At 40.8% G+C, this 15,128-nt stretch overlaps 2 protein-coding genes across 4 annotated transcripts; both read left to right on the top strand.

The window, feature by feature from the left end:
- Positions 1 to 7: 7 nt before the first annotated feature.
- Positions 8 to 2,852, top strand: lsm14b (LSM family member 14B). The gene is made up of 8 exons (XM_084367526.1): positions 8 to 219; positions 308 to 471; positions 560 to 689; positions 790 to 984; positions 1,170 to 1,259; positions 1,362 to 1,520; positions 1,865 to 2,000; positions 2,093 to 2,852. Exons 1-8 carry the CDS (start codon positions 99 to 101, stop codon positions 2,250 to 2,252), a joined length of 1,155 nt encoding a protein of 384 aa, XP_084223652.1. The 5' UTR covers positions 8 to 98; the 3' UTR covers positions 2,253 to 2,852.
- A 1,459-nt stretch (positions 2,853 to 4,311) lies between these two features.
- Positions 4,312 to 14,668, top strand: LOC311265754 (calcium-responsive transactivator-like). Of its 3 annotated transcripts, XM_084367732.1 has the most exons (11): positions 4,312 to 4,449; positions 5,250 to 5,326; positions 5,422 to 5,506; positions 6,176 to 6,308; positions 6,667 to 6,915; positions 7,621 to 7,785; positions 9,614 to 9,715; positions 10,225 to 10,317; positions 10,989 to 11,108; positions 11,190 to 11,317; positions 11,898 to 14,668. In XM_084367732.1, the coding sequence occupies exons 1-11, from the start codon at positions 4,381 to 4,383 to the stop codon at positions 11,922 to 11,924; spliced, it is 1,248 nt and encodes a 415-aa protein (XP_084223858.1). In that variant the 5' UTR covers positions 4,312 to 4,380; the 3' UTR covers positions 11,925 to 14,668. The 3 variants fall into 3 exon arrangements, with proteins under 3 accessions (XP_084223858.1, XP_084223860.1, XP_084223859.1); XM_084367734.1 differs by lacking the exon at positions 6,667 to 6,915; XM_084367733.1 differs by lacking the exon at positions 9,614 to 9,715.
- Positions 14,669 to 15,128: the final 460 nt, after the last annotated feature.

The raw sequence follows: 15,128 nt of genomic DNA, 5'->3' as shown, positions 1-15,128 counted from the left end.
ACGCTTATAAATTGTTACCAGTCGCTCCATGGCTTGAATACTGCTGCCTGCTGTGAGTTCTTGTATTGATAGGCAATTACCTCGAATACTCTCCAGACATGAGTTCTGCAAAACCGTACATTGGCTGTAAAATAGGGCTGGTCTCAAAAGCCCAGAATCGTTATGAGGGGATTTTGTATACAATTGATAAAGTGAACTCCACAGTAGTGCTGGCGAAAGGTAAGTGGTGCATGCCCATGCTTGAAGGCCTGTCAGCATGAAGAAGTAAACATTCTTAGTTTTATCAACTGCTTTTTTTCTCATCCAGTCAAGTGTTTTGGAACGGAGGGACGACCCACTGACAGACCAACGGCACCCAAAGATGATGTCTATGAGTACATCACTTTCCGGGGAAGTGATATTAAGGACATCACACTGTGTGAAGCTCCAAGATCTCACCACGGCCTACCCCCAGATCCTGCAATAGTACAGGTACACAGTCACTGCATGTACATACCCTAAAAGTGGGCAAATTAATACCCAGAAAACATGTTGAATTGTTTTAACATCTTTCGTTCAGTCATCCAGTGCAGGCTCTTCGGGCGTCTACTCTGCTCGTGAGCCATTTAGCCCCCTGAGGATGCCCGCCTACAGCCAGCTTGCTGCCAACTCTCTGCTTAATCAACAGTATGCTGCAGCTCTTGGCCTTGGTAAGTCAATTAATGCAAATGTATTTCAAGTTAACTGGCCATGATGTAGCTGAATACTTTTAAGTGGGTTGTTAACATATTGCTTTTTACTGAAATGCAGGGCCTTTACTTCCAGGCCTACATCTCAGAAGGGGCCCCATGGTGGAAAAGGCTGTTCAAACCCTCCATGTGGAAAGATCTATGCAGAGGAGGGGTTCGACTGAATCCCAGGAGCAGGAGCAGCGGTGGGAAAGAAGGAGGCCTCAGAGGACCAGAGGAGAGAGTTTCCAGACCAGAAGGGGCACTGGAGCCTCCAGTAAGCATACAGAATTGCAATGATGAAAGGCAAAATAAAATGTCCAGTAATTGACCAAAAAGTAAATAGCTTGGGTTGTTTAAGTCTTAAAGCATTGTTTGGGATGTTCAGGGAATTCTACGTGTCCATCGGTGCAACTGGGAGCAATCTTAAAAGTAAGCGTGAATGTTGTTTTTGAATTGAAGTGAAGTCAGGCCCAGGTATGCCCAGAGCTCAGCGTGAAACTCGGCAGCAGAATATTGAAAACAGGCCAACACCACCCAGAAGAAGACAAGGTAGGTTTGTAAAACAACGACATATCTGAATTTTCTGTATTTAAATAGTCCACCAAAGAAAAATCCTGTAAAAAACTTTTTTTTTTTTTTTAAACATCTCAGGAGCTCGGAGGCGCAGGAACCGTAGTAGAGGCCAGCTGATGGTGGCCAATGTTCCATCGGCCACCCTTAAGTTTGACACAGACTTTGATTTCGATTCCTCAAATGCACAGTTTATCAAGGAGGAGCTGGAACGGGCGGTGCAGGACATGAACATAAAGGGTTGGTTCATCAGCTGATGTGCACCACTGCATTTTTATCTTCTGCTTTTTGACACTGATTTCAAACCTTTTTCATCCAAGTTTGCACAGCTTTAATTTACTGTTTTTGGCTCAAGAAACAATAATATTAATTGTTTAATATTATTAAACGGAAACAAACTTAAAATCAGGAAAATTCAAGCAATTGTTATCCAATTTTAAAAAATAAAAAAAATAAAGATTTGGAATGGTCAACAGATGAGCATGAGTTTGAAAATCACTGTATTGGCCTTTCACATTCGTACCCAGCTTGGTCTCACCACAGTATCCCTCTACAGTTTTTACAGTACAAGTTTCTGTCTGCAGATGGAACTCATGAGGTAGAAGACAAAGAAAAAGAGGACCTGCACCTGACTGCAGAGGACGATCATTTTGGACCAAAATGCTACTATGACAAAGCAAAGTCTTTCTTTGACAACATCTCATCTGATAAGAAGTTCAGGTAAACTAACTGTCTTTTTTATCCTCAACATTCAAACACTGGTTCCTTCTGTGTGTTTGACCACAAGCTTTGTCCATCTTTGTGTGTTATAGACTAACATGGGCGGAGGAGCGGAAGCGCAATCTGGAGACTTTTGGGGTCCCTGGACGGTTCCTGAGGGGCCAAGGTTTCAGAGGTGGATATGCGGGACAAAGAGGGCGGGGAACTGCTCAGACTCTGTCTTCTTACAGAGCCAGGGGTGGACAGCTGTAGAGGTCAGAGTTTAATACCAAGACACGAAAGCAACCACATCCTCCTATTATCTCCCTTTAAACAAATGGGACTGTGTTTACCCATTGCAGTGAGCAAAAGCAGCTCTAATGGCACTGTAAGAAGGATCTTTTTTCTTATTTGTTTTCTGAGGCAGTTATCCTGCCCTCATATTACCAAGATTGTACTTTTTTTATTTGTCCTTTTCACCCATTTTGAATATGGATGCATGGCTCACTAAAGGGTCCACTGTATGTGACTATAGTTTTCTTTTTTTCCTTCCCCCCCCCTAGTCTTTGCCAGAAGTTTATTTTTTCCAAGTAAAGGGGAAGTGAATGCTTAAGTTCTGTTTTGTTTTCTGCTCCCTGGAAGAGTTTCACTCCTAAAAAGTATTGCTTTCATGTTTAAAGCGTCTGGCTTTTCCTCTTGTAAATACTTATCCTAATTTGTAAGTTTATTTCTCAAATTTTGCAAACTACACGTTATTATAAACGTATAAAAATGAACTGAACTTGAATGTATTTAAAGGCTCAAGCTTGTGCATTGCTTTATTCTGTCATACTGAAGCAACAAGTGTAATGTAAATAAACTGGAAACTGCTGATGTGCTTGTCTTGTTGTCTTTGGGAGTATTTGACGTTCAATTGTTGCTAAATTATTCTGATTTGTGTTTTAAAGGATAGCAACTGGAAAAAAACTAAAATTACTTCTTACAGCTTGTCTTGAGTAACCCAAGTCTCCATAGGACCTGAGATCCCCAGATGATTTATAAAGACCCTTGATGCACAGTCGAGGTTGTGCATCCAATTGAGACAAGTGCTCACTAATGCTCCTGGCTTAGCAACTACAGTGACCATTTGGGCTTTAAAATGTGTGTAAATGACATCTGCTCAAATCGCTTTGGGATTTCTTTTTTCTTTCTACCCTCATTGGGGTGAGCAGATAATGACTGAGTCTTGATTTGTGGGTAAATGTTTCCTTTTAAGCTCACTTTTCTTTTAATAAGGAATTGGTGTTTTTTGTTTTAGGGATACGTTCACCCAAAAAGGAAGATTAAGTCATCTACTCACCCTCATGCTGATGGAAAGTCAAGAAAACATTTCTGGAGCTTCATAGCAAAATAGCATTGCAGCAATCTCAAACAACTGAAGTAGATGGGGACTTGCTTTAAAACGTTAAAAATAAAGGGATTCAATTACTCCTGACAGCTCATCCAGCCTAATGCAAGTTTCCGAAATTCCCAAGAATTAGATTTTAAGGTGTGCATGAGCGTAACTGCATGTCAGTGGTTTGAATATTGTCTTTTCAAATCAATTTGGGATCTCAGGGTTTACGTGACTTCGATTAAAGCCAGACAACCTGTAAAGAGCCATATTGGCTTCTTTTTTCTTTTTTTCTTGACGTTTCAAAACATCTTCAGTTGATTAGGAATTTCTTTTTTGGCTGTGAAGCTCTAGAAATATTTTGTGGACTACAAAACTTCACTCGACTTTCCATTTTTGCCATGAAGGTGAGTAGGTAATGACTGAATTTTAATTTTTGGGTGAACTTATCCTTTAAAATTCCTTTAACGTTGTCCTACAATATCTCAAACAAGAAAATATCTCTCGATGTGAAAACTGCAGATGCTCCTTTAGGCTGGAGGGAAAAGCTGTGCGGATGTCAGGTGCACGCGGACAATGAAACCATGGTTTTATACTGTGGCATTCATATTTTTCTGAACTTTTGCAGCCTCTCTCCACAATTGCGATTCACAGACACAATGTGGACTGATTGGCTCTCATGAATCAAAGGATACCCCGTCTACAGTAAGTGGTAGGCTACTGACTGTCTGGGTTATACCAAAAACTGAGGGAGAGGGATATTCCCCCCATTGTGTTATATTTTACTATCTTTGTCACAATTTACACGCAAATGATAAATGACACTTTCGCAAAATGATACGTTGAGGCACATCCAGAGAAATCCAGTGTTATGTATTTCCCCTTCCTTGATGACAGAGAGATGGGCATCGTCAAACCACCCCCCCCTTGTTTCTCGGCAATGGACAAACTATGCAACCAAATAGAGGGCTGCGCTCAAGATAATAAATATTAGAATAAAAGAAGCGCTTTTATTTCCCATATGAGAACATGTCGGTGGCGTTTTCATCGGCTCGCCCCAGGAGTAAAGGGGAGGTGACACAGCAAACGATTCAAAAGGTAAGAAATCAAAAAAAGAAAAAGGTCTTGACGGGTCGCGGCGCTTGTGATTGAATATTCTCGTCTGGATGGGAGTGTGCGTCTCCGCCGCCAGTGCAGGGAAAGTAGCCTGTGGTGGATATCAGAAGAAATGGCAACTGGTATTGTAACGTTACAGTCAGCTGAAGGTGCGAACCAAACAAAGCCATGACGGGGGCTGCAGGCGACCTGCTTTACTGCCGCTGCTTCCTTGTGATGCTGTCATCATCATCCCCCCCACTGACAAATCATGCATTTTCTAATGTGTGAAATCATATTTAGATGATGTGACTTGTTTGCAAGAATTTTAAAGCTCAACACATTTGCCACGGTTTTTATTAATGAGCGTATAGGTGCAGGTTCCTTGTCAGAGAGCGTCCCATTTGGGTTTATAAACATCCAAATGCATGTTAGTAGTAGGATGGAGGGAAACTGAGCAACCCTGGACAACCCTGACTTATCCTTGGCTGAACCGTTTATATGGATGTTTCTTGTAAAAAAATAAATAAATAAATAAAAAAGAATAAAATGCTCTTCCCATCCTGAAGTTAGAGACTTTGAAACCATGTCCTACATAGAGACTGTGAGAAGCTGCTGCTTCATTAGACTCTATTATGAACAAAAAAGAAAAAAACTGACCTAGAAATTTTTTTCCAAGGCTGGTGGAAGTTCTGAGAATCCAGGACAGCATCACTGCAATGTCTTAATAGGGCATATTTCAGTGTATAATTCAGCCTGCACTTGATACTGTGAACTGAAGCTTGTTCTGTCGTCTCCCAAAGATGCTGGATGAAAATCACCATTTAATACAATGTATAATGGATTACCAAAGCAAAGGCAAGACAGCTGAATGCACACAGTAAGTGATCTTTCCCTGATTTGTACCTTGTAAATGTCACACTGAGGTGAAATTAAAAAAAAAAGCTCTGTGTCATTTTCCCCTTTTTTTGACAGGTATCAGCAGATCCTGCACAGAAATCTTGTTTACTTGGCCACAATAGCAGATTCGAATCAGAACATGCAGTCACTACTACCTGCTGTGAGTCATTCATGTGATTTCAGGAACAATTAAGCAGATTTCTCATCTTCGTCAGGTGCATTCTGCTCCTGCCATCCCATCTATTTTCTCACATTCGCCAAGGAACCTCAAAAAGAAAGAGGGGTCGTTACATCACCGAGTCTTGCTTCGGTGCTAGACTGCAGTGACAGCTGTATTGAAGTCTATGGGAGATGCATGGAGAAACACACTATAACCCAACATATCTACGTCATATGATGAGAAATGGCAAATCCAATGAAGCATTGCTGATAAGACTGTAATCACAGTCTTTGTGAGATGAAAAATTCACTGATAAAAAAAAAAATCCACGCTTAACCTACTCTCTGAAGCGTCTTCTTTCATTTTGTGGAGGCATTTCTTCATCAGAAGTCATACGACATAGATATGTTGGGTTTTAGTGTGTTTCTCCATCTACTCCCATAGGTCACCATAGTCTGGCACCCTTCCTTCTTTTTTAAGTTCCTTGACCTTTGTTCCCCTTTTTTTTTGAAGAAAACATTCATAATAATTTCATTTTGAGAACATAGCCACACAACAAAAATAATACCATTTGGCAGACAAATAGGAGTCAGCATGAGGGCATAGAGGTGAGCAATTATTGTTGATTAATTATTGTTTTAATTGATTAACTGTATTTTTCATTTCTAGCCTCCCACTCCCAACATGTCCATGGTTCCTGGAGGGATGGGACAAAGTGGGGGACACGCTCCAGGCAATCTCAATGACAACATGACACCAGGGCTGCCCCCATCATCAATGATGCAGAGTCAAATGAGCAATGGTGAGATGTGAACACAAATTTCTCAGATATACTCTGGCCCACATTTTTTTCCCACACAAACCCATACTTGGTGTGCACACATACAGCTCCATCTTGTTGTCCGTCGCCTGTCTTGAGTGCTCCTCTGATCCCGACTTTGCTGCATGTTTTGTCTTGTCTGTCACAGTCAGATTGCAGCAGGCAACCTTTTCTTTCTTTCTTTCTTTTTCTAATTTACACACATGATCAACACTCATTACCCAATCCTTCTACTACCATGCAACCTTCTGTAAAGATGAACTGAATGTGGGTCCATTATTAACATGCCATGGCACCACATGGGAACTGGCTGCTCTGACTGGTGCGTGTGTGTCGTCAGGCCCCAGCCATGCCCCCATGCAGCAGCAGTCTGGTCAGTTGCAGTCGGCTATTCCCTCCGCATCCCTCAGCCTGCCAGCCAGCAGCTACGGTAGCTCGGCGTCCGGCTACAGCCACGCTGCTCCCTCCTCCCAGGGCAGCATGATCCCGGGCCCTGGGCCCGGCTATGGGTCTTCTTCCTCTTCTTCCTCCACATCCTCATCCTCTTCTTCCTCCTCCCGCAGCAACCTCAACATGCAGTCCAACCAAGGTGAGCCAGGTACAGAAGAGCCTTTTCAGGAAAACTTTCAGGGTTATGAATTGTACACAAAAACACTCATAAACTATACTGTAAAATGCCTCATTTGGTTTAATTTTGTTACATTTAGAGGAAGGAAGTGATGAAAATAATGCCTTTCAGGAGTTCAGGATGAGGTATACACAAAGTGGTAAAATAGTTGGATGATTTCTGAAGTACCTCTGAATGTGTTTTCACCAAACGTCCTCCTTAATTTAGCTTAAAATATTTGCTCACATGCATATCTGCACTCAGTGTAACCAACAAAATAAGCAAACACATTCAGTTCATCAGAGAGGTGTCCTGCCTCCTCTCATCTTCCTTCTTCTCCAGGCTTAACCTTTCCTACTCCCTAACTCCTGACCCTGAGATGCAGCCCTCCTCTCCCTGAATGTACCTCTGTTTATGCACTGACTCCACTGGCTTTGCTTGCATTTATATCCCAAAGCAGCATCTTCTCATAGAGATTTTCCTTTAAGAGACTGCTATGGACCCCTTTTGGCCTTACCCTGCCCCCTTTTTTCCGTGTACCTCCTACGACATTTGTTATGCATAATTCTGCCAGTCCCAGTTCTGAGAATGCTGTTGAATGCTAATGCTGGTCTGTGCATAGAGTGTGTCTGTGTATATTAATGTATGAGATCTCTCCCCTTCCTCATAATCCCACCTCCTTCCCAGTCTCTATGATGCACCAACAGCCTGCCACTGCACACTACTCCTCAGCCCAGGCTGGAGGGCAACACTATCAGGGACAGCAGGCCATGGGCATGATGGGTCAGGGCAGTCAAGGAAACAGTATGATGTCTCAGAGGCCCATGGGATCCTACCGCTCCTCACAGCAAGGTAGGTGGTAAGACTTCTTTATGATGATATGGTGTGGCAGTGGGCTCAATGAGGTTGTTAGAGCTCATAGGGCATAGAGGACATAAATGGACTGACAAACTAATGGTTTGGTTTGAAAGAGTCAACAGGTTTCCAATAACTTTGGCTCTGGATGCCAGTCTCACAGTTTCCAGATTGATAGAAATGTTAAAGGAGACACATTATGCTTTCTCAGCTTTTTCCTTTCCTTCAGTGTATTCTGGTGCTTGTTCAAGATGTTGAAAGTTAAAAAAGCCATCACCAACAGGAGCTCCTCTCTCCCACAGAAAACACTGCTGCTGAGGTGCCTGAAACGCCTCGTCAGTAGTCCCACCTTTAATTCTGTGACTTCTTGACATCACTATGTCACCATGTTGCACATTTGCATAATTTTGCCTATATTCATGGTATAAGTAGACAGAGATGACTAGAGACTCAGTAAGCAGTGCTGGCTCAGGCATGTGTGACCTGACCAATCAGAGCAGACTGGGTATTCGGGAGGAGGGCCTTAAACAGACAGGAGCTCAAACAGAGCATCTCAGGCAGATAGGGGATAATTAAAGCATGTAAAACTATTCTAGGAGTGACCCAGAATAAAATTATGAACCTGAAAATACATGATATGTCTCCTTTACGTCTGTTGCTGAAGTATTATTGCATGCACGGTTTTTAGTTTTTGCCTTCAAAGATCATAATGAGAGTGATATTGAAGACTTGCAAATTAGTCTGTCCCAGTTGCCTTCCTGGCTGCAACTTTTACAAGCAGACTGGAGATGTATCACTCGTGTCACATTAGGTTCCTGTCTCTGTGAATCACTTAACTTGTGCTGTGTCAGCATGCACCTAATAATAGCTCCATCCTGTCCTGTTATGTCTTTTGAAGGGTGTCGACAAGGCACATAGTGACTCAGATATATAAAAAGGATGGGATACTGTTTCCAGGGCAACAGGACATGGTTGTAAGTCCTCATTCCCCCTGTTGCACATGTATCCTTGCATGACTGGATGAAGTATTTCCAGATAGAACTGTGTTATGGAGTTGTTGTGTCCATAGATGGGTGACTCGCTCCCCAGTCATTAGTTGTGGGTCTGCTGCGAGGGCTTCTCTTCCAGGCTCTTTGGTCATTTTGGAAACAATCAGATATGTTGCTATGCTACAGCTCATCTCTATATTTGGAAACGTTTGGGTCAATTGTGGTTTGTAAAGGCGATTAGACTGTGCATGGCTCTTCGATGCATCCTCCAGAGAGTTTTTGTGTGTTCGTTTTCTGAGTTTGTTGGGTAAAGTTGAAAGGGAAAAGGAAGGAGTGGAATCTGGAGTTTCTGCACACCACCACCAAGCAGAGATCAGATTCTCCCTGATAACTGGCTTTCTCTAATCCTCATTTTCTCAGAGAAAATTACATCTCATGTAATTTGTCTTGGAATTATTCATTGTAATTGCTCCACTTTAATTAGTGCTTCCAAAATTTGGGTTGGCCCAAAATAGCTTCCTTCATATTATTATTTCAACCCATAAAAAATCATCACCTTTGAAATTGTACTACACATAATTCTTTAAAAAAAAATCATATTCATGTCATATTAATTCACTCCGTTCATAATTATTCATAATAAAATCATAACTAAATGACGACTTCCAAGAAAGCTGTCTTTTAAAATATTTTATTACACACATGGTGCATGCACACACACTTATTCAGGTTGCCTAAATTTCCCAAGTGTCCTGGCACGACCCCTTTACCCCCAACTCAGCGGCCAATTCGTCCAACCAACTGTTTAACCAATCGTGGTGTCGCCTGTCTTGCAGGATCTGCACAGCAGTACATGGGACAAGACGAGTTCTACGGAGAGCAGTATGGACACACTCAGAGCTCCAGCGAGCCCATAAACCAGAAGTATTACCCTGATGGTAATCATGCACATCCATAAACTTCATACACAGCTCTCAAACACACAAACCCCCATTATAGTACATACCATTTCCCTTTAGTGCTATCTCACAGGCCTGAGCCAGATTTACTGCAGTGCTGAGGCCTCAGCTCTTCCTCCCAGTCATCGTCTTGTTCCCCTATTGTGGGAGATGAAAAGAAATTACAAAAAAGCTGACATCGGTCTCAATTCTGTTTCCTCCCAGTGTGTCTGTGTCCATACTGTCCCCTTCGGTGTGCCGAAATTTCAGATTTCAGAGAGTGCTAAAGCAGTGTGTTGAGGAAAGAGCGCAACCTTCCTCCAGGGTGTTTCTTTGTGCATAATACTGAAGTGAGAAGCCTTGAAAATGTTGTTTGTGCTTGTCATTGTCGTTGCACATGTATTATGAATGCTTTGGCTTCAAACTGAATAATTATTTCTCTTCTTTATGTAAGTGGGTTTTGCGTTTGCGGAGGAGATTTTGCATGTGTTGAAATGTGTTCTCTACAGGTCACGGGGAGTACTCGTATCAACAGTCTTCATATGGTGAGCAAGGCTATGACAGGTCCTTTGATGAATCTTCACAGCACTACTATGAAGGAGGTAACAGTTGTCATTATGTCATTTTAAAGGTATGTGGTTTAAAGGAGACAATTATGCTCATTTTCAGGATCAAAAATTTGTTTGGGTTACTGCGAGAATAGGTTTACATGCTTTAGTACTCAAAAAACACATCAGTTTTCTCATACAGTCCAGTGCTGTGTCTCTGTCTGAAACGCTCTGTTTTAGCTCCTGTCTCTTTAAGGCCCCCGCTCCAGAAAATATCCAGTCTCCTCTGATTGGTCAACTAACACATGCCTGACATAAAAACCTCCAACAACAGAGCAGCTGTGCTAAATCAATTCTTAAGTGCCAAACTAGTCGCTTGGCATAAATGAAGCACAAGTGTGACATGGTGACGTAGTGTGATGTCACAAAGTCACGGAATTAAAGGCGGGACCACTGACGAGGCGTTTCAGGAATGGTGTTTTCTGTGGGAGATAGGAGCTTCTGTTGGTGCAGACCTTTATAATGTTCAAGATCTTTGACATGCACAAGAATCAAGAAAACACTGAAGGAAAGCAAAAAAAAAAATGAAAAAGCATAACTAGTCTCCTTTAAATGTGTTTTCCTGCAACCTCAGTTTGTGTAAACATGTCCAACCATATCTGCAGTAAAGTACAACCTCATATATTAAGTCACTGACATGTGTACATGTGTATATATGCCTCCAGGTAACTCTCAGTACAGTCAACAGCAGGCCCAGTATCAGCAGGGCTCTGGCCAGCAGCAGCCCTTCAGCCAGCAGCAGTACTCCTCTCAACAAGGCTACAGCGGACAGCCACAGGGTTACGGTTAGAACAATCATACAATCTATTCTGTGCATTCACAATAACACACACACTAATAATCTGAATTTAACCGCTCCGCTACAGGTCCTGCCCAGGGTGGATCCTCTCAGTATTCTCAGTATCAACAGGGTCAAAGCCAACAGTACGGCTCCTACCGCTCCTCCCAGGGAGGCCCTGGAGCACAGACGCAGAGGCCCTATGCATATGAACAGGTACATCACATTAGATCATACTTTCTAAGATTACTCAGATTCTCTGAAATTGGTTATATCTTTTCCACCCATCTAACATATGGGAAAGTGCCTATATAAAGCTATTTTTTTAATTATTAAAATAGAAAACAGTAAGAAATAATGGCTTTAATCTTTTACTTGCCACAACGGGTACTTCATACTATGCATGACTTTTTTCTAATGATGCTAATTTCTGATTTACCTGATTAAAATGTCTTTGACGCACTGTAGTTTTGGAAGACAACAATCACCGCAATGCATTCCTTGTGGGCAAACCGTCAAAGTACATCTACTCAAAGTGCTTGTTTTTTCAACTGACAGGCTGAGATTGTTATTCTTAGCGTCTGACAACATTACAGAAATACAGAAACAGCTGCTATATTGCTCCCGCCAAGTCCACCAGACTCCCTTTACAAAATCAGTACTGTGAATAATTGGGGAACTTTAAAAGATACCTTTGTGCTGTGTGTGTCTCACCAATAACAGAAAACAAAATAAAACAACACAATGTATGAAATACAATCTAATCTGTTTGTGTAAATATTTCTTTACATTGCAGGGTCAGTACGGGAATTATCAGCAATAAGGCACTGCACTGTTTTCCTTGTTGTAAGAAAATGAAAAAGGAACGGTTCAACATTGAAGCGAAGGCTCAGCGGTGGAGCAGAAGATCTGGCTTCATCAGATTTATTATCCTCACATTAATCGTCAGTCTAGCTACAGTAAGAATAACCATTTTAGACATATGTAACGTTATCTGTTCTGGCTACAGGGGGTGATGTGTTACAGGCCACCCTTACGAAAGGTCAGGGTGCTTGTAGAATCAAGACAGTTAGTATAAAACCTTACATATGGATTAAGTATGATACTAAAAAGGAGCTGTAAAGTTATAAGCCGAGTCTGAGAATGTTCCTTGTATCCGTCTCTTTATTTTCTGTCTTTGCTTTTCACTTGTCTTTATCCTGAACTTGACTTTTATAGTTTATTTTATTTTTACAAGTCTCTTTTTCATTCTTCTTTTCATGCACAGAGCAGGTCCATGGTTTTGACTTTGGCTATAAAAAGCAAATTAGCTTTGAAGGAAATGTTCCTTGATGTTTATTTTATAGACTAGGCCCAGCTCATCCTTTCATTCCTAGCTGAAACACTGTTGTATCGTACGACAAGGGAGGTTAATTTTATGGAGGTAAAACATTGGTCCTTTAACCTGACTCGATCAGGGGGTTTGTCTGTGTTAGTCAAACTGTGATGTGTTGCTGTGTGGTCTAACGTTATGTGTGTCTACATATGTCTTACTGAAGTAATAGCCACAATAGGTAGCTGACTGATCCAGACTTAAAAGTGTGTATCATTGTCCATGATAATCATACATCGTGGTAGTATTTTTGACACTATATTTTCAGTGGCATTGGTACGCACAGACATATCGTGCATTGTGCAGAGTTACGAGGGGTCACACTACTCTGTTGCCAATCAGTAATGATTTTACGTAAAAAAAAAAAAAACATATCGCCACTTTGTTCGCACTTTATTTTGCAGTGACAGTGTATGTATTGTCTGATATTTTGTATTGTAGTGCAATTCAGGCTGTTTTTAACAAATGATCCTCAAAAAGCCAAAGCAACACAGAAACAGAGCAGTAACGGGTCCCGCACCTCGACTTCATTAAGTGCAATACACTCAGTCAGTCATGTTGAGATTGGTTGTCATGGTGAACTCACCCTGTATGTCTTTATTTGTAGTTTCAATGGTGGCAAAGACAACTGTTGGTTTGTCTAATGTTGTTACATGGTATGTTGCAGGTTTTAACTAACAAGTCATATTTAAGAAAATTATTTTCTGTATCTCTGTGACGAGTGATGTGAAATCTTTCATCACCGACACAAGCTCACGTGTCCTTTTTTTAGTGAAAACCTGTACCATCACACATGATGGAAAAAACTGGGTAGCACTTTATAATAACCATCAATAATAGGATAAATATACATAATTAATCTTTACTTAATAGTTATTTGACTGTTAAACAATGAAATGCTGTATGCTCCTCCTCAGCTCCACTGATGTAGACAGAGGTGTGTGTCTTCACCTCCTTTTTTTCTAAAATCAACAATCAGCTCCTTGATTTTGCTGACGGTGTGCAGTGGATTGCGCACACCTCTCATTGTTGCTTGTAATGTGGCTGACAATGGTGGCGTCGTCCCTATACTTGGGAGTGCAGTCATGGGTGTACAGTGAGAAGAGGAGGGTGGACATGAGGACGTGTGACTGCCAGTCCGAACTGTCTGGGGTCTGTTTTTGAGGAAGTCCATTATTCAGTTGCAATTTGATTACGGCCATCCAAATAATGTTTGCAGATGGACTACACAGTATTTATTAACTATTTACAAAACAAAACATCAGTTTCAACTTTACAAACAAACTTTGCTTTATAAATAGTTAATGAAGCATTTCTGTTTGTTGACAGGGAAATATCTATTAACTAATGTTTAATATACTATAAATGTATTCATTATGCTTATTATAAAGTGTTGCCAAATACTGTTAATAATAAGACAAGTGTAAAAGAGATATAGGAGGGCAATTTTTAGATAAGTGTAAATGTCATAAGCACACTTGCCTTATTTTACATATTTACTGTATTTATGTTATATCTCTATCTATCTATCTATCTATCTATCTATCTATCTATGCTATATTATGTTTTTTATTTATTGATTTATTTATTTAAAATGAGTCAGACAACATCATCATTTCACTAAGCACTGTTTCTTACAGTTCGAGCAGTAATACGGATTATAAGGGTCCATCTTTGCAGTATATCCTGAAGTAACTCAACTTAACTCAGAGGGGTAAAGTAAATCAATATTTGCAGTCATTTTGCAGGGTTAATCAAGAATGCGAGATACCTGGCTGTCAAACAGCCAAATAACTATGTACCACTCAACAGTGACAATCACAGGATTCTCTATACTACATTGAATTTGTATCAGTGTTTCATTTAAGTGTGAACTGAACATGTATGACACATCTTTTCCAGTTCTATGTAGTGTGCCATCACTGATGTGGGTGGTGCACCTTGTTTGTTCGTGTGTGTGTGTGTGTGTGTGTGTGTGTGTGTGTGTGTGTGTGTGTGTGTGTGTGAGAGTGTGTGTGTGTGTGTGAGTGTGTAATAGAAAGAGAGGGAGAGAGAAAGAGAGTGAGTGAGAGTTTGGTGTGCATAATCCAATTATGAATGTTATGTAGTTATCTATTGTAAGACTGCATTGCCTGATCTTTTCTGCTGTCTTTTGTTACTGTTTGTTATATAAAAATAAACTGACATTCACCTTTTGTATGTCTGTATTTTGTGTATTTCTTATGGATCAGAATGAAAATTATTACTTATTCTTCTGCATCTTCTTCTTTTCATTATTATTATTATTATTATTAGTAGTAGTAGTAGTAGTAGTATTAGTACTAGTAGTAGTAGTATACTGAGCATGGTTATAGTATGGACAACAACCACACTTATTGTCTTTTTTCAGATATTTTCTGCATTGGTTAGAGGTTTTCAAATTCCTATAAATTTGTGATGGGTTGTAACTAGACATGTTAATCAAATCATTTGGTCTAAGTCTCGAACTAGTCCCAAGTCATTTTCTCTCAGGCACATCAAGTCACGGGTTGTATCAAGTCACAGGTTGTGTCAAGTCAAGCCCTGTCAAATCACCAAAAGATACTGAAGATATGAACACAGACAAGTCGAGTCATCATGTTTGTCATCGGGTTAACTCAAGTCATGAGTCCTATT

The sequence above is a fragment of the Pagrus pagrus genome (genome assembly GCF_965226575.1).
Source record: "Pagrus pagrus genome assembly, chromosome: 11".
In the NCBI taxonomy this organism is placed as follows: Eukaryota; Metazoa; Chordata; class Actinopteri; order Spariformes; family Sparidae; genus Pagrus; species Pagrus pagrus.
The sequence above is the reverse complement of the archived record's forward strand: the minus strand, read 5'-3'. Positions and strand labels throughout refer to the sequence as shown.